Here is a 23,873-nt window from a genome sequence, read left to right on the forward strand (position 1 = left end):
ACAATACTGTATCAACACAATTTAGCGCCAACGCCAAGGTTTCTCCAATCAATACAGCAACGTACATCCACAGCTTTTCAAGCCACCACAAGAAAACTGCCGGGCATTATTTCCATTATCAACCACCAGCATCCTGGTTACGTAGATTGCCACATCATCCGCGACGCAATAAAAACTACTCAAGCGTGTAAAATTTAACTAAAGGTGAAACAAACAATCACAAAATTTACGTGGTAGATCCTGGAAGCATGGAATGGCTTTTTGACCAACCGCTAAATCAATTGTTGATTTTTCGTTTTTAAATGCATTGATTACTTGTGTTCAGATGGTGTTCAAAGAGTAAATAAGTAGTAAGAGGACATTTAATTCCGTTAGCCTAAGATTATCGGTGCAGTTGCGAAATTCCCAAAATCATAGAAACACCATAAAGTGACACCTGAACAAACAAACGACAATGAATCTGTTTTAACTAGTGTTCATGTTCCGACAGAAGTTTAGTTGTTTCCGAAGTTTCAGCCTCAAGACGACGAAAAGGCAACTTCTGTATAATCATAAGCAGAGTTGCAATTACGGTCATGAGGAAGGGAAAAGCCAGAGAAGCAGCCGCCCCACATTTCTCCAACAAAGCTCTTCCTACAATGGGATAAGACATGCGCATAATGCCCACACCTGTCATGATAAGCATCGTAACTTGCAATGTTGGCAGAGGATAGGTTACCTCCATCACCAACTGCAAACACACAACTGCAGCAGCTCCTATAAAGAAACCCACAAGGACCACGCCAGCATAAACCGTAAATAATGAATTAGATAAAAGGCCGATCAACGTTAATAAAGTGGACGCTGAAACCAACATTAAAGATATTACCGCTATAGCTCTGTAGCGTTTTGTCTTTGTAATGATCGGCCCTATAAGAAAGCAAGCTACAGCGAACATTAACCAGGAACCCATCAACACAAAACCAGCTGTTGAGTTAAGGTTTTTTTCGTTAGGGAACTGTTTGTGAAGAACTGACGAGAGTAGAATCGTGTAGTTTCGTAAGACCGGATTCACAATTCCAAAAGCAGCCCAAATGGTCAGAAAATGACGATCGGTAAAAATATTCTTTAAAGTTGTTCCAAACTGTCGCAGGTCATCCTTTACCAAAGCATACTTTGCTCTTTCCCGAGCTTGCCAAATTTCCGCTTTGGCCTGTGCAATGCTAGGAGGCAAATCGGGCTTGTCTTTGACAAAAAGAAGTGTCATTGTAAACGCAACTGCCAGAATTCCAGAAATTGTCCAAAATACATACGTCAGTTTGAAACGCACGTCGTTTGTACTATCTGAAATACTTAAGACGCTGGACAAGGTTACCGCACCACCTGCTTCCCCGAGCGCTCTGCTTACGGTTAGAAACGCATTTACATTCGCCATTTCGTTGGCTGGAAACCAAATAGAGGCTGTTGCAGTTTGCATGGATGCTGTGGCGACCGTACTAAAGCCCTCTGAAGCTTGTCCAACTATAGCAAGTGGAAATCCGGAAGGAATCCAAATGGATATGCCGTCAAGGGAAAATCCAAGAAGCAAAAATCCAGTCATCGTTGAAGTTGCCGTTTTGAATCCCATTCGGTTAATGAGAAAAGATACAGGAGCCGTCGCAGATACAAACATCACAGCCTGCGTGATTGTCAGCCAGTCTATTTGCCAAGGTTGTACTTTGTAGAACTTGGCCAAAACGTCGTTGACAGATCCAAACAGCGACTGATTAAATCCACGGATGCAGATATTTACAAACACAAGACAAGCAACAAGAAATCTTCTTTTGTAAGTTTTGATTTCATAAGTTGGTTTGTCGTCGTGGACATTACATCGGTCTCCACTGTACACCGGTTTGTCGTCTGCCATTTTTTTGTTATTCACAACACCTACTGACAAGCAATCGTGTTTAAACCTAAAAAAATCGAATTATTACGGCGAATATACTGTATACATCGAACACTTGATTCATGTTATCCGTTCCAATGTCGTTATACTTTCAAGTTTTATTTATTTTGTTGAAAAATACAGCGTAGGCCAAAACGATAGGAATTTTCAATCCAATGATAAATAAGTATCCGTAGTACTGCCTGGCGGTTAGATTAAAAAACAAATTCTGTTTCCAAATTTTCTAAGCAATTTTAAAATTATTTTCTCTCCATTTTTGTAACAAATTTGTTACCGAAGCCGTGCAAATCGGCCAAAAACATTCGTAACGACTTTAAACACTAAATGGTGACAAAGAGCAAACTCTATTAAAATTTCAATGCTGGACCACGCCAAGCGGCTATTACTTCGTTGCACATCCACAAAAATAGTGGTTGCGTCAATAACAAAGAACAATGTGTTTTCTTTCCGGCAGTTTACAATAATTTGTTATTGTTGTGTCTTCTGCAATGTTTGATGCTAGCACGTGAGTTGACAAGCGGTGTCAACGTTCCCCTTTTTTTCTTTTTCTTTTGTGTCCCTGCGTGTTTCAGTGTGATTCAATTGTTGCGTTATACCTGATGAAGTCTCGCCGCATGGCAGACGAAACGTCGTAAAATACAGTACGTTTATGCCAGAAAAGCAGTACATTTTTAATTACAAACATTTCAGCACATAAGTATAGTATATTTCGCTGACTATATGGTAAACGTCTAGGTTACCTTTGTACTAACGGCCTACCGCTAAAATCTGCAACTGCGCGGCCAAGATGGCTAATCTATTTATGAGAATCCTATTACCTTCAAAAAGACGACAAGTGATAACATTGCTCGATCAAAACAACATTCGTTCTTCTGGGACGTTAGCACAACACAGTACAATACTGTATCAGCACAATTTCGCGTCAACACCAAGTCTCTCTCTGATCGATACAGAGTCTAGCCATCACCAAGAAAAGTACCGGGTTATTTCCATTAATTATTTCGCCCACAAGCATCCTGGATACAAAGCTTGCCGCACATGGGCCATGCAACCGAAGGTATTTTGCATATAACGAAAAGTAAAACGTTGGGTGCAACAAATAATGATGAATAAATAATTCGTGGGAATAAAACATGAAAAAAGTAAAAGTGAATCAAGTGGTTGGTGAAGATAAAGATGGAGAGACAAATGCACAAAAAACTAAACAAATAACAAGATCTTTACATACGTGATATGGCAGTACTAAAGTCTGCTTGCGTGTTCTTGCTGTAATACTAAATTCGACTCCGAGAGCAGACTTATTTATTTAATTGAAAGACACGTTTGCAATACCAGGCGACGTGAAGTTAAATTTGGTTCCAAGCGCGTTTAACTAGAGTTTATCACGTGACTAGCGAATTAACTAACAACAGAACATACGAACGAAATTACAGCGCGATGACGAGAATGATGACCGAGAGAGAGCGAACGATTAAATTTCAATTTAATTTCAAGGTATATGCAATATGATGCACATATTTTTCAAGTTTTTTAATCAGAAATCCGATGCTTGGTTTCTCTGGGATATCTAAGCAAACTATTGACACTATCAGGATATTACATCTGACGCTGGTTTTCCTAAAAATTTGTCTAATCTGCATGAATTCCACGACACAAGACAAGGAGCGTATTGTATTTGCACGATGCACCTCATTGTAGCGCAATGATGGCACTCCGCCCCGCTATGATATGCCCGAATTCGTGTCTATGAAACACAAAGCTCTCTGTGCGTTCCCCTTAACGCAGGGAACTTTTTTGGTCTGCGATCCAATCCAATAGAAAGTAAGTTTCTATGTGGCCCTTTTTTTGGCAGCTTAAACATCAGCGATAATAAAATAATAAATCTTAGAAGCGATGGCGAGAAAATGGGTACAGTTTGGTCAAATTAGAATATGACAACAAGGCTTTTTCCATGTATTCATTTATCAATAAAAAAAATCAACAAAATACAGCGTCAACGCCAAGGTTTTCTCTAATCAATACAGCAACGCATATCCACAGCTTTTTAATTACCGGGTTATTTCCATTAATTATTTCGCCACCCAGCATCCTGGCTACGAAGCTTGCCACATCTTTCGCCATGCAACCAAAACTACTCAAGCGTATAAAACTAAAGGTGAAACTTTGGCTGAACCAAACAATGATGAAAAAAAATGCGTGAAAAGTTAACGTGAATCAAGGGTTGAGGTGAAGAGACAAATGTGCGAAAATATCATTTCTGTGTTTGTCCTGCTGTGTATCTATGGAAAGGTAATCCAATTTCTGTAAACTACAAGAACGTAAATTCAATTTTATTTGCTAATGACAGTCCAGACTAATGCTCAATTAAGATTTTGTTGTGGAAATAATCCTTAAAACATGCGTCCAAGTCGACAATATGTCAAAATACAATTGTGATGGAGTAAACAGAAAACATGCAGCATGGAAACGAACAATAGCAACCACATGCGTCGAGAAAAGTGTTTCAAAACAATTTGGCTCATAATATTTTAATGGGCAAGAATTTTTATTCGGTCCTGGTTTGCCCTCTTTAAGACGGATTCGGAATCATGTACAAGTATTGTTATGTGTCCAATTAAACGGAGGATTATGTAAGATGTGAAGACAAACGGATAATGCAATAAAAGTTTGATCAATGATAAATATAAACGTGTATGCATATTTCCGTGAAATACCTGGAGGCATGAAATTGCCTTTGACCAACCAATAAATCAATTGTTGATTTTTAGCTGTTAAATGAATTGATTACTATTCATGGTTTCCAAAGAGTAAATCAATGGTAAGATAACATTTATTCCGGTAAGCCCTTGATGGTTGAAGGTTGCGCAAAAGGTTGCGTTGCTAAGAATATCGGTTGCCAAAATCCAAAAATCAGAGTAACACCATGAAGTGAAAATTACAGTAAGCCTTTATATTTAAAAGTTACTTTGAAAAATTAGGGAGTTGCATGCTACCGATGTTGAAAGAAGAATCACCTTGATTCGAATGCCGTTTCTGCAATTCTGCAATTTTTGCAAGCGGAAAGGTCATCTGCAAAAAGAAACACCATAGTAGGAGTTTGAGACAGCGACAGCAGACAACTTTGTATCCAATGCTGTGTGGAAATTTTTGGGTTGCCTACAAATTCGAAAAACAAATTCGCGCTACCAGTCCGCAACAGCTCATCCTGTGCCAGTTCTCGGTCAATTTGCGGCAAATGCGGAATATGCCTCCTCTGGGAAGGCGGAAGTAACGTTTCTTTTTGCTGGAATTCCGCGTCTCAACCTTCTAGTTCGTCGCGGCATCAGCCACTGAAAATTTATCTTGATCGTCTTCTCTATGGAAGAGAAGTGGCATCGAGACCCGTTAACAGAATTGATAACCTGCAGAATGCACGTCGAACACTTTGTGAAGAGTTTCCACAGCTGTTTGAATCTGAATTGGGTTCTTTGACTTGTATCGAAGTGCAAGATGTACGCAAACTTGTTCCAACTTCGTTATTTAGCCTCACTAGAGTGTCATGTACCTTGACATGTCCTGGTTAACCTTGTACGAAAGTGTATTTGAGCATGTGCGTGTTCTCTCTTTCTAGCTTTGCTCTCTGTTTCTGTTGCTTTGAGATAAATGACGGACAGCAATAAATAGACACGATTCGTTTGTTGTGCAAAAAGTAAACATTGCGAAACTAACTTTTACTTGAAACTACTATGTCATTTATTATCGAAATAAAATGTTTGTTTTGCTGCTTTAAGATTGAACGATTCAGTTTGTTGTATTTTTTGTTGACTTACCGACGTACGCCATTTAAGGCAGTCAAATTAGTAAACACTGCGCAACTTACTGGGCCAACTCAATAAACGTTTCAAAAACAAAATTATTGTTGGTTGAATTTATGCATTTTTAAAAGGACTTTGTGCTGTCAATTGTCTGCTCTCTGACAATATACGCAAAACCAATTGACCTACCCGTTGCGTCATAGATCGTAAAGGATGGAGATGCGGCATGTAATTATTAGCTATGTCGTACGATTCCCCTGTCATGCAATTTGCAGGTTCAAACCAAGGATTCGGGCGATGCATTGAAGTTTCCTCAACGTGAATTGGAAGATCAGGTCGTCCTTCTTTCCACATCTTCTTGGGCCATTGGCAACAAAGATAAGTGATCTAAAATAACTAGGCATTAAATTTGTCAAAACAGAAAGATTTGAGAAAAACTTACTTCGGTGTTGATGTCACGTTTTTTAAATTCCTCAAAATTTGCTTTCAGAAAAGGAGCGTTTGGTTTTGCTAGGCATGCCCCGCTGTCTCAATACAGACGCGTATTTTATTTCCGACTATGTGGAAGTACTTACAGGTTTTAGTTATCTTACTCAATTGTATTTGTATTGATCTGCCTATTGTGTGGAAGTATTTCCTCAAAGTGTCCAACGATTTAAGAATTATTACGTCACCATCTAAGTAAATACCACGATGCTTTAAAAGAATTTGATCTCTAAAACATATTAAACAACTGTTTACAACCGTATTGTTCTCTATCAATTTACAAAAATAATAGATTATTGGGTATTGTATATCTTGATGTCAAAATCTCACACCTGGCAATGTCAGTTTTGGGCACAATTCGGTTTATTCTCCGTCCGAAAACATGAGTAGGCGGAACCATACGAGCTATTTCAATAAACGGGACTTTAGCCAATATTCTTAACCAAAGTTCACCTTCTGCCTCAAAGTCCAAGTGAAAGATTTACCTTACAAAAATCAGTTGCTAACCCGCTTTAGAGGATGTCTGTTGTGGAAATACGAAGAGGAGTTGCAGCTTTCACTGAAAGCCCAAAATTTTGTTATGGTCTAACAGTTCAAGAGTTAGATCTGGCCGCAAGAAATATCCTGCAGTTGGAGCAACAAGAAGCTTTTCCTGCTGATCTAGCGAATCTGGTGAACTGCAAAAGTTTTGAAGAAGGAATTAAACACCACTGTACAACGAGCTATAAGTCATCGCTGCGCAACCTCTACCCTTGTGCCGTCAACGGAATAATTCATGTTGGAGGAAGGTTACGTAAATCAGACTTGGATTTACATCAGAAACATCAGGTAATTCTGCCCCATCGCCACCATGTGACGGATTTAATCATAGACTATTATCACCGCTCCGAAGGACATAGCAGAACTATACATGTGCTCGCGTCAGTGCGCGAGAAGTATTGGGTAGTTAAGGGACATTCAGCTGTACGGCGCGTCGTGCGTCAGTCTACGAGCTGCAAGCTGCGTCACGCAAAGGCAGGGTCGCAAATCATGGGTGCCTTGCCAAAAGAACGGATTACCCCTGGAAACCCGCCAATCACTAACGTGGGGGTTGACTACATGGGGCCTTTTCTGGTAAATGTGGGAAGGAGCCAAGTGAAATATTATGGTTGTGTTTTCACTTGCATGTGCACGAGGGCTGTATATGTAGAAATCGCTCACTCACTTAACACTTCCTCGTTTATCAACGCTTTTTGAAGTCGAAGAGGTTCGCCTTCTGACGTGTTCAGCGACAACAGCACTAACTTTGTCGGGGCGGAACTTGAGCTTGGTAATGGTATTGCCAAATGGAATCAAAATCACATACACAATCATCTGAAACCAGCAAAGAACCAACTGACACTTTAACCCCTCCGCTTGCAAGTCACCAGGGTGGATTATAGGAGCGTGTCATTCGTTCCATACGCCGCGACCATCAAGCGATCGCGGACAATGCTTCGTTGACCGACGAGTGTTTGTGTACATTTCTTACAGAAGTTGAACGATTACTGAATAACCGACCACGTGCTCTCACTCCCAACATGTTGTTACTTGGTTAGATGGACTGTTCGCTTCCCCCAGACGAACTTGCGACGGCCGAGGGCTACCGGAAATCATGGCGTACAGTCCAGTGGTTGGTTGGCCGGCATGTTTTGGAAGAGATGGCTACGAGATACCTTCCAACGTTGCAACTGCGCCACAAATGAGTCCGACACTCCGCAAACTTTAAAGTCGGCGACCTGGTTTTGTCCGTGGACATGATGAACCCCCGGAGCGCTTGGCCGAAGGGCCTTTTTTGAGTAGGTGTACCCTGACGGTGAAGGGGCTGTTAGACGTTTTCGCGTACGCACAGCAAGAGCTGTTTACACGCGTGATGTGCGCAAGCTGTGCCTACTCGAGACCGCTTGATAATTGTGATATACCTGTGTTTCGTTATTGTCCATTGTTGTGTGAAATAACTTCGTTCCTACGTTCGTTATTTGGGGGCGGTATGTTATGGACAATACGCTCCCCAAAAAGAAATGTTTATTTCCCGCCACCAGAGTGACTTTGTTGTGGACGTAACAAGCACCTGTTAGTAAAAGTGCTCAGTAAAATTGACCGACCTTATAATAACAGTTGAAGAACTGCAAGGTGGGGTTCAGAAAGGGCTTGAATTCTACTTTTTTCATGGAGCAATTTCATATAAATTTGCACTTAAAGAGCAAGTTGTTCGGTCTAATTGAGAAGCTACTCAATGTCAATAACACCATACCACTATACAACTGTAGTTTCCATAACAATTTCTACGCGACAACATGTTTTTGTCAATTTACTAGTGATCGAAAATATTTAAAAGCAAAGCCTTAATCGAATATCTGTCAAGAGCTTAAGCTGTCGAACATGTTTCCAATTATTAATATTGTATTGACCTGAGAAAGGGTTATGTTTATGGCCTTTATGTTCGTCTTTTTAATCCCCACATGTGAGCACTGTGCAGTATTCCCATTGCAGTTCAACTATTGTAAGTCTCCATGCTTGACCAAATATAACACAGTTATATTACCGTAATTTGTGACAAAATGCGCAAACAGAATTGATTTGTGCGGCCAAACCTCATTGTCGAACCAAGGTTGTCACAAACAGTTTCCTTAGTCGACCAATATTTGAGCGTTTCAGCTGACAGATTACAAACGTTTGCGCATGCAGCCACACACATTTCCATATGACTTTCCCTGAGATTACCATCCATGTAGAGTCTACATTGTAGACCAAATAAACCCATTTTGAAGCGAAATATCGGATATATGTCCGACCCCGTTTATGGGACATTATGAAACCCTTTAGAATAATTGAGGTTTCTTTTGAAGGTTTTCGTTTAAAATCTTTCACCAATGCGACACAGTATGCCTGTATATGACTGAAATAGTAAACCGTTTCGTTAGCATTTCAATGGTAAGCTGCAGGGACCAGATGCAGTATATATTGATGAAATACGTGCCCTTGAAACCGAGATTTTGAAAAAAAAAGAGGGGAAAAAATACTACCTTAACATTACGAAACAAACTTCACAGCAGTATAGCGTTGCTTGAAATTCATTTTCTCCGGCATCAGAAAGCATTGCGGTTGATTCTATCCGACTCAAGCACCTGAAAGCGTTGTGTTTAAAATCACAGAGTTGCGTAACAGAAAAAAGGGTCCACGGATGAATTCTCTGGACTGATCTGTAAGACCAAATTGCGATGTCTGAGACCGAAAAGCATAATCTATTTATTAGTGGAAAGAGTCGCAAAAAGTCGCAAAGAGTCGCAAGGAGTCATATATTAGGCGTTATCAAAGACGAGGCAAAAATATAGAAATTGGTTCCATATTAAAGACCAAGTTTGAGCGTCTCAAGATTTTAAACATTTTAGATAAAGTTTCAGTATATCACGGCAAACGTCTTACAGCAGCGGAGTATAACGTCAAATGAAAATATGGTCGCTGTGTATCGCACCAGCGTGCCTGATTAGCGTTGTGCGACACGGAGATTTCTTCCTCGGGGCTCGTTTCAACCAGTTGCTCTTGTCAGTCGTCCTGGGTCCGGAAACACTTGGCTTCGATATATCATCGGAAGTGCGACTGGAACATACACTGGCAGCGTGAATAATGATGTTGGTCTTGTTTCGAAAGGTTGTTTTTTTTGGGAGTTTGGGAGTCCTAACAGCGGCAGAACGCTCGTGTTTAAAGACCATACGACAGCATTCAGGAAATACACGCGCAAAGCAAAGCAAAGCAAAATTAATTCGCGATCCTCATGATGTCTGCGTTGTTGAGTTCAATTGAACAAGAACTTCGCACCAAACGTAAGTGATCAACTGCAAAACACAAGCATGTTTTAGCTCAGAAATATACCAAAACAAAGACGATAACATTCAATAATGTCAGCCTATTTTTCTTGTATTCATAGTGGGCTGACAAGTGCAATGCCGTTGGCTGTGGATGACTAAAGAGTACATTGCAGCAGCCGGGAGGGTGTTGGTCGTGTACTATGGAAACTTGCTGAAAGATTATTGCACCAAACTTCGTAAAATTATTAAGTTTTTTTTTTAATTCACCTTACTGGGCGACCTCTGGTGTGGTCGCGACTTTGTTTGTGGCGGCAATGGTGTTAGGTGTGGAATCCGGCGTTGTTTCGTTTGCCGGCATTGGCGATGTATATGACGTTGTCCCAGGCAATACAGTCGTGTTATCTGTTATCCATAATTAATAAATATTTGCGACAGTTCGAAACCCACGTCACGTGGTACTAGTTAGGCAACATGCGGAAGTCAACCAGGATTGCGAGCGCGCGTTTTCAGCACGACGGTCCCTGGTCTCGAGATTCCCGCGGGGTTAATAAGAACTGGGACGCATGTCGAAAAAAAAAACTTTCTCAAGCAAATAAATGGTTATAAGCAAGTTAAACACCACTTAGGGAATAAGGGAAATAAAAATAAAAAACATTTTTTCAAAGAAAAGGTAAAAAAGAGTATAGTTGAGCGTTAAATATCAAGATCAAAGCTTCTACTCGTTGTAAACAAAAGAGTAAAGAAAGAAAAACACGTTTATTAAAGTCGAATCCAATTGCACGACATTTGTTGTAAATCGCGTACTGGGGATGAGAAGTAAGTAAGAATGATCGCTACTCGGAAACTTTAAATCCGGAGCGAACAACACGGGACAAGATCGGGTTGAGAGAAAAAAAAACGCGTGCAACGTACATTCCTATATTACTCCTCATCCATCACTGACCTCCGGGAAAGAATCGATGATAATGATTGAAAATGGATGTTTTCATGAGTTGGGATCCGTCATCGAAACGAGTAAAATTCATCACGATGCACATCAGCAACACGGCAGAGTAGCTGAACGACCGACACTCATCAAACCTGAAACAATAGGAAGTTTAAAACATTTCTGTTTGTGTACAAGTCGGGAAACATAATTACAATCATGCTGTTTACGCAAAGATTTGGTTGGTGAAAAAGCTTTTTAGAAGCGTCTCATCGTTACATTAAAACTGTTTATGTCGGTTGCCAAATTTTGATAGCATGGCTTTAGGCGCACAAAAATCCCCGTTAAGTGGTGACATACCTTGTTTCTCTGCAGCAAATTCCCACACAGTCGGAAAAGGATGTCAAGTTGTAAATATAGTAGTGTTTCTTGTCCCCTTGTAAGTAGGAGTTTTCGTAACCGACAAACGAGCCAAGACATTCTGCCAAAAATGTTAACTCTTAAAATCTGTAACAGAACTTCGTTAAGACTTTGTTTGATACGAGAGGTTGGTTCATATTGTTTTTTTTCGAGCTAATTCTTGCGCATGACCTTTTAGAGCGGAGATCGCCGCGGCTAATCGTGTTGCGGAATTCGACCTTTGAATTTGAAGGACTGGGCTTAAGTATCCACTGAGGTTTTAAGTTAACTATGGGTGAAGCACGTGCCTCATACCGATAAAAAACTGCTTTCGTTGGTAACAAAATCGTACGTGGTCGTGGACGCCATCACTATTGTAAGTAAACAGCGTTTAGAACGAACAAAGGTCGACATAATTTTTGATCAATATTATCGCCCGATGTTCAATATAGAAAATTGGACTTGAAAGTAGTTGCTCCGTGCCTCCCTAATTTTATGATCAGCTAAAACCTCAATAGCGCGGTATATAAAAATCTCGTGGTCGATTTTGATTTATTCGTGTTACGAAACCTATACGCGGAAAGTGATTAAACAAACGTTCCAACAGCATTACGTGCGGAAATGATCTCCCCAATAATTCTGAATAGATTTTCCTGTGAATTTGTCATTGATTACATGCAAACCACCCGGAGGTATAAATGTACTCTGATTTTCGGTTGTTTAAAGTCAAAACACCGCGCGCGTGAATATTCACAGCTGGAGAAAACAACAAATATATTCTGGTGTATGGAAAAACCGGGAAGGTTATTACACAGACATGAATTTCTTCCGCTATCAGGCAATCTACCTCGTTGTCGCAGTTGCCGCGGGCGAAAACAAAGGTTTGCTTGCATGACAGCTCGATTTGGCTTTTATGTTCAGTATATGGCGTGCAGCAATGTTTTGATGTTCATAGGATAAACACAAAGGTAACGACCCTGTTGCACGATAGAAACTTGTTATGACCAAATATGCATGTGGTTCGCGCGAAAATGATTTTAATCATGTTCGGATGGACAGAGATACTACAACATTTTCACACAACGATTTAATACTTTTCTCTAAATACGTTTCGCTCCTTTTTATGTCCCTATTGGGCTTTCTTGCTTTAAAAAAAACTTTTTTGTTTGTTTAAAATAACAATCAGGTAATAAAATATCTGTTTGAGGACAAGTGCTGTACTTCTTCTTCTCTATATGTCAAAAATTTAAGAAGGCTTAAAATTTATTGTTAAAAACTGCTGAAGAATGTATTTCGGCAGGTTAGGATTGCGAAATATGTTACCACACATACCACTTGATAAGAATTATTCTTCTGGCATTTGAAATGCCAATTAGTATGCCTGGCAGCAAAATTAGCAGTACACACATACCACGTTTTGTTAACTTGCGTTTTGTAAGTAACGTATTAACTACACCACTACGAACTACTAACTACGAAGACAACAACTAACCATCAACGTTCGTTGTGGTGTCTACTGGCACGGCGGTGGCATCCGCACTCCCTTTCTTCTGTAAACTGACGCGATTGATGACGTCAGCGCACGCCGAGTGGAACGAAAACAGAGTCATCAAAAGAAGAGGGAACATCATCTTTGAAGCTCTGGAAAGAAACAGGAGCAATTTTAAAACCTCGAATCGTGTGGGTGTGACCAAACCCAACACTTGTGTTCGCTCGGAACCAATGAAACAAAGGTGGCAATTAATATAAAAAAGTTGTGGAGGAATGTCACTGGCGAAAAGGTTCAGGTGCAAAATTGCAGGTGCGACGTGGCATGGAGCAGTGCTCAATATAATTAGATCGTTGTTTGATGCGGATGACCTTTGCGTGTGGGTTATTTGCCTGAGCAAAGTGTCGGGTTCGTTTAGTCAAGCCACCCACAAAAATTGGATAGAAACGTCATGACATTGCGCAAGTAAATTTCAATAGGTTTCACCCATTCACAGTTTTACAAACAAATGAAAACACCTAATAGTTAAAAACAATTCTTCTAGTTGAATCTAGTTGAACCGTTGTCAAGCAAAAAGTTGTTGCTGGACGAAACGACCACATTTAAAGTGAAGAACACTTTTATCGAGTCAACGGTTGGCTTTTTCAGAGATCGATCCTCATTGAGGCGAAATTCTGGGCAACAGTAAAACGTGGGTGCGTTTTAGGTGTGACTTCTTGATACTTGCTCAAAAACAAGTATTTATCTCAGCTGAATAGGTAATAACATGGCCAGAAAACAGCTGATTTGAAGCTGCTTACAAGAAGCTTTTCACGATGGAATCGACTATTATTCCACTCCCCGCTTGACGTTTCACAAATGCGTAAAAATCGCATTAAAACAGCAGCTGTCATGTGCCGATGATCCGCACAGAACGAATACTTTTGTCGAAAAAACAACAGACAAAAAAGTTTACCACAAAGAACTCGGGGCATCTGAACCCGAGGTAATTTTGTCATGCCGTATTGAAGCGCGACCCACGCTCAGATAATTCGCTCACCACGTTGATGACACGACGGCGTTCGTATCGGTTTACAAATATTGAGGTTAAACTCGACGTTCAAGAAATCGACACCAGCACTCTGTGTGAACAACAAACGAGATCTAATGTGGGCCGACCACACATTTGTGACCGCGGTTGTTGCGTGTTATGCAAACACATGTAGTATTTGATGGGATTTCCACTTTGGCAAAGTTGGGTGTGTCGAAAAAGTTGTTAACATTATTCCAACATACAACTCACAGTCGAACACATATTACATTTTGTCTCCTCCAAAAGAAAAGGTAACTTTTCATGGCATAATAATTTTGTAGCTCGTCAATTTATTTCACTCTATAGGCACAAATTCAAAACAACGACACGCATTGAATCCTTAGAGATTTCGCGAACAGTCACAGAACAAGTGGGCAATCTGAGATCAAAGCGTTTCTGGGTGTTGCCCGCAACCCAGCCTCCCGTAATCATTTATTTTCAATAAAAGCACATCGCCGCGGAATTTTTTCAATCAATTATCTGCTTATTTTTGCTCCCCTTGAGGCGAAGGAATGCTGATGACGTTGCAACATGCACGGAAATGCGGTTTACGAATGTCGAGTTGCGGCTTTTTTCACATAAGCTTCTGCACGCTTACAGGTTGCGTTGTTGAAATTTTAAAGGGACAAACCAAGTAATTTGAGTGCCGTGCGAGAATTTTGTTGGGACGGAACAATTACAATTGCATGCAACTCCGCCACAGACTGAAATGAATCAGTTTAATACAACTTGATATTAGGTATATAGATGAAATAACGATCCCCACAATGCTTTCGCAAACTATTTGTTTGACTTAATACTGAATACGTTAAACAAATAATGATGAGTCCCGACCAACCTTGAGTTGAAGTTGTAAGTATCCATCACTAAAGGAATAAGCAAATCCAGCGAAATCTGTTTGTTGGTGTTGCGACTTGCTTAGACTGGAGATCAATATAATCGCAAATTATCAAAAAATTCCTCGCGGTTGGTTGTCCTGAAGACGTCTGAGGTTTTATCTGGTACTTTTGCGACAGCAAAGCACGACACGGAAAAAAACGAAAGCGTCCCTTCTGCAAGGCTGTGGAGAGAGAATTTTATCCTGTACCTGGTTGTCAGATGGAAGGGTGGCCTATTAGGCTTGGCTAAAACTTCCAGTGGCGATATCTGCTCTCGGAGATGAAATGACAAAGTCTTTGCTCTTCGCTCAGCACAGTTTACTTATTTCTACAGACAAACTATAGCCTTGGGCGAGAAAGGAAAAACGCTAACAGCGTTCCATAACGTCCAAAAACGCCAAATATTTTCGTGCGGGCGAAGTGCATTTGTGGGCGATGTTTTGGATGTTTGTCAAAATATCCTCAGATGATGTGTTCGGTATAATCACTTATGAACCTCCCACTGAGTAATGGTCATTAGACCACACAGCGTTATAGCATCGGCTATTTGTGACCTATATCGGGAATAAATTGTTTATCTATTGCACCAGGTCACTTATGGTTTGATAGGAAGGCTTTTGTCTGCCTCTGGTAACTGCTGCCGTCTCTATTCTATATCCGAATATGCATTGTAAAGTTTGATCTGAAGGGTCTGAAGCATCTTTTTTCTTGCTCTGATTTTTTGTGTTTTGCTTTACTGTAATACCAAGTTTAGTCTCTTAGGAACACAACTCACGGGTTTTCTCATAATTCTGAGTATATACTTAGTCTCTTAGCTCTTGTACTATGCCTACCAACCTCAAAAAAGTGAAAGTTTAGTGAAAAAATTATTGACATAACATTGTTATCTTCGTAGGCAAGTTTGTGTTTGGCAGCTAAACGTGGTTGTTTCAATTCCATAACAGCATTCCTATTCCCTTCGGTTCTCAGCCCGGATTCGTGAACAAGGTGGGCAAGTTTCGCAAAAATTACAGTAAGTCTTCATATTCCAAAGATGCTGTGAAGAAAGAAGGAGTTGCATGCTACCGATGTGAAAAGAAGAATCACCTTGCTGACGAATGTCGTTTCAAGCAAGCTATCTGCAATTTTTGCAAGCGGAGAGGTCATCTACAATCGGTTTGCAACAAGAAAAGGCAACAGCACGGTCCGACGGAGGTGAAGTACATATCTATTAACAGCGTGTTCAGAAACGTTGATGCACCAGAAACACCGAAGTTGGAGGTACAGATCCTTATCAACACAAAGTCCTGCTTGCTGGAAGTGGATACGGCGGCGGGAGCCAACTTTGTATCCAAAGCTGTGTGGAAATTCTTAGGCTGCCCACAACTTCGAAAACAGGATTTGCGCTACCAGTCCGCAACAGCTCATCCCATGCCAGTTCTCGGCTATTTCACTGTGGATGCAGAATATGACTCTGAGGAAACGAAGGTAACATTTCTTGTTACTGACATTCAACGACTTAACCTTCTTGGTCGTGACGGCATCCGGCGACTGATGATTTCTCTTGACCGTCTTCTCTATGGGAGAGATGAGGCATCAAGGCCCGTTAACACCATTCACGATGATAACCTACAGAATGCATGTCAAACACAAGAGTTTCCACAGTTGTTTGAATCTGAATTGGGTTCTCTCAATTGTTACCAGCTCGACGTCCAGTTTAAGTATGATGCACGTCCACCATATTGCAAGCCAAGAGCTGTTCCCATTGCCTTGCAAGAGGATCTAAGCCAAGCGTACGATGCAGGGATTGCGAGAGGGATATGGACTCCGGTAAAGTTCAATGAATGGGGAACACCTGTTGTACCAGTTCGTAAAGCTTTGTTATCTGGTCAAACCAGGGCAAACATACGAGTTTGTGGTGACTATTCTGTCACGGTGAATCACCAACTAGAAGCCCATCGACACCCGTTGCCGCCCCCCGAGCAGCTGATGAGGAGATTGGGAGGTGGACTGTTTCACGAAAATTGATCTGGCAGACGCCTACAACCAGATCAGCCTGACTCCAGAAAGCAGTAAAAGACTGGCTCTCAGAACACACCGAGGAGTCCTGCTGCAGAATGTCTTGCCTTTTGGAATTTCTTCGGCACCTGGTTATTTCCAGAACGTTATGGATGATCTTACAAGTGACCTATCCGGAGTTGCCGTGTATCTGGATGACATTTTGGTCAGTGGCTTCACATCCGAAGAGCATCTGCGAAATCTTCGACGTTTGCTCCAGCGTCTGAGTGAGAAGGGTCTGCGGTGTCGATTAGAAAAATGCCAGTTTGCCCGAGAAAAATTGGAATACTTGGGGCACACCCTTTCCCGAAATGGGGTGGAGAAAGGAAAAAAAGGTGAACGATGTGATAAAGATGCCTCCTCCAAAAGACGTCTCTTCACTACGATCGTTTCTCGGTGCTGTGCAGTTTTATGGGAAATTTCTGCCACCAAATTTTTCAAAGATTGATGAGCCTCTTCATAAATGAGAAAAGGAAGACATTGGAGTTGGGGAACTGAAGAACAGGAGGCCTTCAACCAACTGAAGAAGCTACTTTCAAGCAATAATGTTTTAGCTCACTTCGACCCCAAGCTTCCTGTTGGTCTATCTTGTGACGCTTCAAATGTCGGCATTGGAGCTGTCCTATTTCACCGGTACCCAGACGGAAGCGAGCGTCCTATTGCAAATGCTTTAAAAACGCTTACCGAAAGTCAAAGAAACTACTGCCAGATTCAAAAGGAGGCCCTGGCCATTATTTTTGCACTGAAAAAGTTCTACCAATATTTGTTCGGTGGGAAGTTTATACTGTTGACGGATCACAAACCATTGCTGAGTCTTTTTGGTCCGAATAAAGTCGTGCTAAGCTTGGCAGCAAATCGATTGGCTCGATGGGCTTTATTCCTTAACCAATTTGAGTACACAATTGAGTATCGCAAAACAACGGAACACCAAAACGCCGATGTTTTGAGTCGATTGCCAGCTGCGCCGGACAATGCTTTTGACGAGGAAGAGAGGTGTCATGACGTGGATACAGTTTGCACGATTCGGTCAATTAGTCTTCAAGTGAAACCAGCGGTTTCATGGGCTCTGAAAAGAGAGTCTGCAAAAGATCGTATGTTATCGACGATCATGCGATACACTAAGGATGGTTGGCCCAGAAGTATTACAGACTTGGCTCTTAAACTATTTCAAAACTTTTCGCAATCGCTCAGTTCTTGTCACGGGTGTTTGTTCTACGGTTCTCGCATTGTCATTCCTGAGGTACTGCGACCTAAGGTTCTGGGGTTACTTCACCAAGGACACTTCAGTATGCAGAAAATGAAGCAGCTGGCACGAACCGCGGTATATTGGCCGAACATTGACAGCGACATTGTTGATTTATGTTGTAAATGTGAGTCATGTGCAACAAATTAGAAGTTTGGCCAGAAGTGCTGGGCACTCCCAGAGTAACCGTGGAGCAGAATTCATATGGACCACGCAATCAACTTTATGGGTCATAATTGGTTGGTCTTGATTGACAGCTATTCGAAGTATCCTGTGATTCACCCCACTCAGTGAATTACTGCAAGAGCCACTATCGACTTGTTGGAAATGGATTTTGCGCATTTTGGATATCCTCACATCATAGTGACGGATAATGCACCAACATTTCGTTCAGAAGAATTCCAAGAATTCTGCAACTCCCTGCAACGAATGGTGCGGCAGAAAGACCACCAAAACATGCTTTACAAGAGTTCCTAATGCAGTACAGAAGAACTCCTACGACGAACAGCTATTCACCAAGTGAATTGTTAAACGGTCGTCAAATCCGCACAAAGTTGGACATACTCTTGCCATCGCCTGTACACGTGGCGCAAGGTCTGCAAACGAGACTTGCTTCGAAGTCCGAACAAGCTCGGAAAAATCGCAAGAATATCTCGTACCAAGTCGGATATCCATGCTATACTTTGCATTTCGGTACAAAAGATCGACGTCAAGCACGATGGGTGCCTGCAACTGTCGTTAAACGTCATGGATCACGCAGTGTTGATGTTCGCGTGTATCCAAATGGTGCAGTGTGGCGGAGACATGTGGAACAACTCCGTCCACGATACACTTCCACAGAAGACGAGGAGCCTGGCGGTAAACCAGATATATCAAGTGTCGTCTCCACCGAGTAACATTACTGACACACCTGTTCATGATCATGTTTCAGTTCATGATGAGCGCGATGATGTAATTCACGATGAGCCCGAGGTAGTAGTTCCAGAGAGAAATACTCTTCCGATCCTACCGGAGTATGGACCTTTGAACCTTCGACGTTCAAATCGCACGCGCAAACCGCGACAATTATTTCAAATGTAATTTAAGTGTTACATCATTATAATCTTGTTGGGGAGGTGTTGTGTTCATTGAAGTGCGACATTTTTCATACCCTGTATCGGATGATTTCGCACCCTGCAAACATTCCAACGTTAATTGCACAGGAATGTGATTAGCCGCGTTCCCAATATAACCACGGTTGCATTATCCAAGGGCTAGTCTTAATTTGTACGTGCTATTGCCTGATGCTTTGCAATACAAGAATACAACAAGAACATTTAAGGGAAAAACTGGAAACTTTTCAAACAACAGCTACCGATGAATTTACCGAACACCTCCTCTTGGTTCCTGAAGATTTAAAAGAAAAAAAATGTTTTTTTTTGTTCATTACACAACTTACTAACTTTTTTCTAAATCCGAACAAGTATATCCTGAAGCGTTAGATGTGATCCAGTTTGTTACTTGTACAAAACACTGATGATGACTGTTGCGACCTATATGCCAAATGTTGTTAACTTAACGTTTGATATCAACAAGATTAATTAACCCTTGATAACGAAATCCTATTTGACTAATTCATTTGACATAAGGCCACACGTGAGTTCTAACTTCTGTGTTTTCTGATCTGATTTCAATTGCAAACCTGATGCAAAATTACTTTACCATTTATTAGATTAAGGATACATGATTATATTGAGAAGTATATCGAATCGAAATTACAAGTTACGAGATCACGAGATAAACTGATTACAAACAAAGCATAGTTGCATTAGACAGATACCGAAACTAAGATTGAGCATGAGACGAGTTTAAGACTGTGTCTAGGTTAGTCCAGGAAGCGTACACATATATATACACTACGATAAAAGTCACCATAAGAAAAAAGTCAGTTCGAAGTTACCATGACAAAAGCTATTCTTATGTTGATGGACAGTAGCCCATCCCTTCACAAAACAAGTACTTGAAAACCAAACCAGAACAATTGATGCATTGCGACAATTACGTGAGAAGCGAACCCTATGCAAACAATGACTGTACGGTTCGCGTACAGATCTCGTGCGAACACAAAGCGTGCGAGCTCAAAGACTGGTCAGTAGAATAGATCGCGTGCAAGCAAAAGGGTTGGTCAGCGAAGTGACCACATGTCAATCAAACAAAACAACGAACATCGCGTGAGAATGGCGTGAGATGTTTGCAAAAGTATAGTTCTACCGTAAATTGGGAAATGAGGTCACCGACGAATGCGCATCCCTATTTTACCGCAGTATACAGTCCGAATTTGAAAGGTCCCGAACTTTAATGACGTAATTTGGCTATTTGTGATTAATGTTCATGATATGCGTAAATGTCCAATGTCCAATGTCCATGTTACGTGAACACGTGAACGTAACAATGACGACAAGGCTGAAATAGAAATTCTTGAAAGCGAAGGACGCAATAAGGTCAAAACGACTGTTTTCATGCTGCTTATCGAGTTATCATCTAACTACTCCTAACTGAAATGCAGATATTTGCAGAAGACAATGTTTTTGACTGGTTGATGGAAAGAGAACAGACTCTCTACGAAATCGTTGACGAGTGGATTAAAACGCAAGAAACACACAACGCGATGTGTTGGGTGAGTGTTTATGTCAACGTAGCTTTAAATATTCCAGTTTATCATCCTTACGTTTAGGATTTTGAAATAGAAATAGCACAAAAAGCCAAAAGACTTTTTGTGAAAAAAATCAATGACGATGTGAAAAAAGGTTTGTTTCTAATGATAATGGGTGCTTGGTAAATTGTACAAGTTTTGCAATTTTTCCATTATTTTTTAATTTTGTAGATGCCTCATAGAAAGTGGACATCAAAAAATAGTTTGTCAGATCACTGTAAACAGTGTTTATCTCAGTTTAAAGAAAAACGTAACGCAAACTGTGACGAGGAAATTGCTGATGCCGAACAACTTGAGATACCAATGATGGCAATCTTGTCTGATTGGGATTTCGTTAATCAGTTTTGCGAATCTTTGTTTGATAAAAAGTTCAGTAAATTTAATAAATATTTCTATAAATGTGTTTCATTTTTATCGACACTTTTTGCTGAATCCGATTTTCATAAAATGTGGGTGATGCCAAGACCTAAAGAATGAATCCTGGTTAGGATGGCGGAATGTATTCCTTTGTAAAGCATAAAAACAATTTATCGTGATCTTGTTTCGTAACAATCAAGGTTGAACACATGAAGCTCCTAACCTAAAATATGTTATGTTCTGTTTGTGTTAAAGACACAAAGTTGTTATTGTACTTTGCGATTAATGTGATTGTTGTAACCGGTAAAAATATACCATTTGCAAAATAATCAACCATGCATGTCCGTTTCTGTTCAATCTAACTAATTTTCGTCATTACTATAGAACAACGCTTTTTTGTGATTAGTGAAGCTATTGCCGCCCTAATTGGTCGGTTAATACAAATACCCTGGCTATCCGCACATTGTCAATTCATCTCAGAGTTATTAAAGACTTTTAAGGCAACAGCAACTTTGTTGTCATTAGAACCTAAGTCACAGTTGGTAAGTAACCGGTATTTAAACATCAGTTAATCACAGAGACGGAGATAAGAATTTAGTCCAAAACTTTTGATATCTGTCAAAGCCAATAATGCATATTTGGACTGCATTTTATGAAGTTTCAGTCTCTACAGAAACCATAGACCACAATATACAAGTAGTTCTGTTCAAATAGACAGTTTACGTTGTACTTCTCATGCGCTTTATTCTAGCAATTGACGTGAAATGGCAATCACCTCCTGGATCTATACAAAATCTATCTGCTTTGTCATTAACGGAAAAACAAAAGTTTATGTTTCTACTTGCATGACATAGGGGTACAAATATGCGCAATACCTAACCACATAGGAAAAATATTTTCCTCCTTTAAATGAACTTTTAAAGCGACCGGAATAGACCGCACAATTTCGAAGAGTGGCAGGTGACATTGCGGGTTCGACAGAATTTCGGGTATTCATTTGCATTCACACACAACTGGCACTTTATTTATTTATTTTTGTTTATCAATTACATTTTGGCAAATATACAAATCATTATCGAACATTTGTTTTACGGTTTCTTACAAGTTTGTCCAGTTCGTGAAAATCACTTTTCTATTTACAATAAATTTATTGTTAGGTGATGTCTGCACCCAATCAATGTAAACGTAAGATAGTGGGTGAATATAGTGTTGGGATCCGCAAGGTTCGTCAATTTCAATATTCGTCCGAATCTAAATTTAGGCCAAATCAGAACATTGTCAGTAAGTTCTACTCACAGCATGATTCAGAAGGTCATATTTTCACAACTTAGTGTTACTTATTTTTATCGCCATCTTCTTACCGCCTCTAGCGTTCGTTAATATGTTATCTATGACTACTTCTGGGCGTGGTGACCTGAGATTAAGTATACGTGGCAGTAACGCGTAGGATTCGTGGTGTGAAAAGCCGTTTCGTTTGGCCGCTTTACGTTTTTATTAACGGCATATATACCCTACTGGTTTTAAGCAGGGCCTACGAGCTTTGAAAAAGATAAACGTTACATTGGCGAGCACGCCAGGACCTGCACTTGTAGTGGATGTAAAGAAAAGAGGATTTTCACTGCCCCAGCATGCCGCGTTTTGAGCAAAGCTCAAACTTTTTACAATTTGTCGATGCTTTTGAAAGCTTTTCTGCTGGTGTGGATGGCAACCAAGCGCCACGCTTTTTTATTATGCTTGCCGGAGGACCTTGTGTTTGATATGAGGCAAGCCTATGGTGAATTGAAAGCGCTCGGTTGTCTAGTTACCAACAACTCTGCCTCACGCAATAGCGCGAAACAGCCCCTTTCTGCATCAGCTGCCAGAAGAGACTAAAAGGCTGGTTGTTGAAGTATTACAAGCTGGGACAAAAAGCTTACTCAAAAGAAGAGCAAAGTTCCCTTAAAAACTCCTTTGCGAACGGTCTGGGAAACCGGTCTTTAGCGGACAAAATTTCCAAATCATCCATTTCGGAAGGCACTCCGTCCTTCCAACAAGCCAGTAGAGAGACAATCTACAGTGACACTTCAACTGGGTACACAGGGGCAAGACATCTTTGCTGTGGCACCTACCAAAGCTTCAAACCTTGATCTAAGCTCCGCAGTAGAGCAAATTGCGGAGCTTCGTGAAGAAGTACGGCAGCTACATGAGAAGGGATGCAGGGTGAATGATAGGTTTTAGTATTCCCCTCAGCTTTCCGAATGGTAAATTAGGTCTGAATTTCCTTCAGGCCAACTCATGCATTGTTAACTACAATTATACGACACTAACAGCAGGAAACCTGAAGTTGCCCTTGTTACCTAAACCAGTTTCAGATTGTGTGGGGACTCATAAGATCTCCCACGAAGTAATGTTTTTGTCGTGGGTAATAATAATGTAATCGACAAGTTTCAGGTTTGCCCTGCAAGAATCGTCACTGCTGTACAAGGAAACCGGTATCAACCAGCAAGAGATGCAGGACACAGACATCTCCAGCTTGAACAATACGTTACAAGAAATGGGAGTCAAAGACCTTAAACTGCCTCCGATGGAAGAAGAAGTTCTTTATAAGGTTGCTAATGGAAGTTGCTGATGGAAAAGAGCACCCGATTGCGTGTGTGAGAAAAATTATTCTACAACCAGAAAGAATCTGCTGGCTGTAATGTACGCTGTTCAACAATTTCGTTGTTATTTATACAATTGTTTTTTCTTCGCACTGACCACGCAACATTCCG

At 40.7% G+C, this 23,873-nt stretch overlaps 2 protein-coding genes across 3 annotated transcripts; both read right to left on the bottom strand.

Moving 5' to 3' along the window:
• Positions 1 to 469: 469 nt before the first annotated feature.
• On the bottom strand, positions 470 to 1,885 carry LOC145909599 (choline/ethanolamine transporter FLVCR2-like). The gene has a single exon (XM_082996974.1). It carries the CDS (start codon positions 1,883 to 1,885, stop codon positions 470 to 472), a length of 1,416 nt encoding a protein of 471 aa, XP_082853100.1.
• Positions 1,886 to 9,446: 7,561 nt separating this feature from the next.
• Positions 9,447 to 15,075, bottom strand: LOC145908780 (uncharacterized). 2 transcript variants are annotated; one of them, XM_082996111.1, is made up of 6 exons: positions 14,755 to 15,075; positions 12,848 to 12,996; positions 11,317 to 11,437; positions 10,975 to 11,111; positions 10,299 to 10,433; positions 9,447 to 10,058 (listed from the first exon to the last, which is right to left on the bottom strand). In XM_082996111.1, exons 1-5 carry the CDS (start codon positions 14,778 to 14,780, stop codon positions 10,300 to 10,302), a joined length of 567 nt encoding a protein of 188 aa, XP_082852237.1. In that variant the 5' UTR covers positions 14,781 to 15,075; the 3' UTR covers positions 9,447 to 10,058; position 10,299. The 2 variants fall into 2 exon arrangements, with proteins under 2 accessions (XP_082852237.1, XP_082852238.1); XM_082996112.1 differs by lacking the exon at positions 9,447 to 10,058 and having other exon boundaries at positions 10,309 to 10,433; positions 10,944 to 11,111.
• Between the last annotated feature and the right edge of the window lie 8,798 nt (positions 15,076 to 23,873).

This window comes from Ascidia mentula, chromosome 7 (assembly GCF_947561715.1).
Source record: "Ascidia mentula chromosome 7, kaAscMent1.1, whole genome shotgun sequence".
Taxonomy (NCBI): Eukaryota; Metazoa; Chordata; class Ascidiacea; order Phlebobranchia; family Ascidiidae; genus Ascidia; species Ascidia mentula.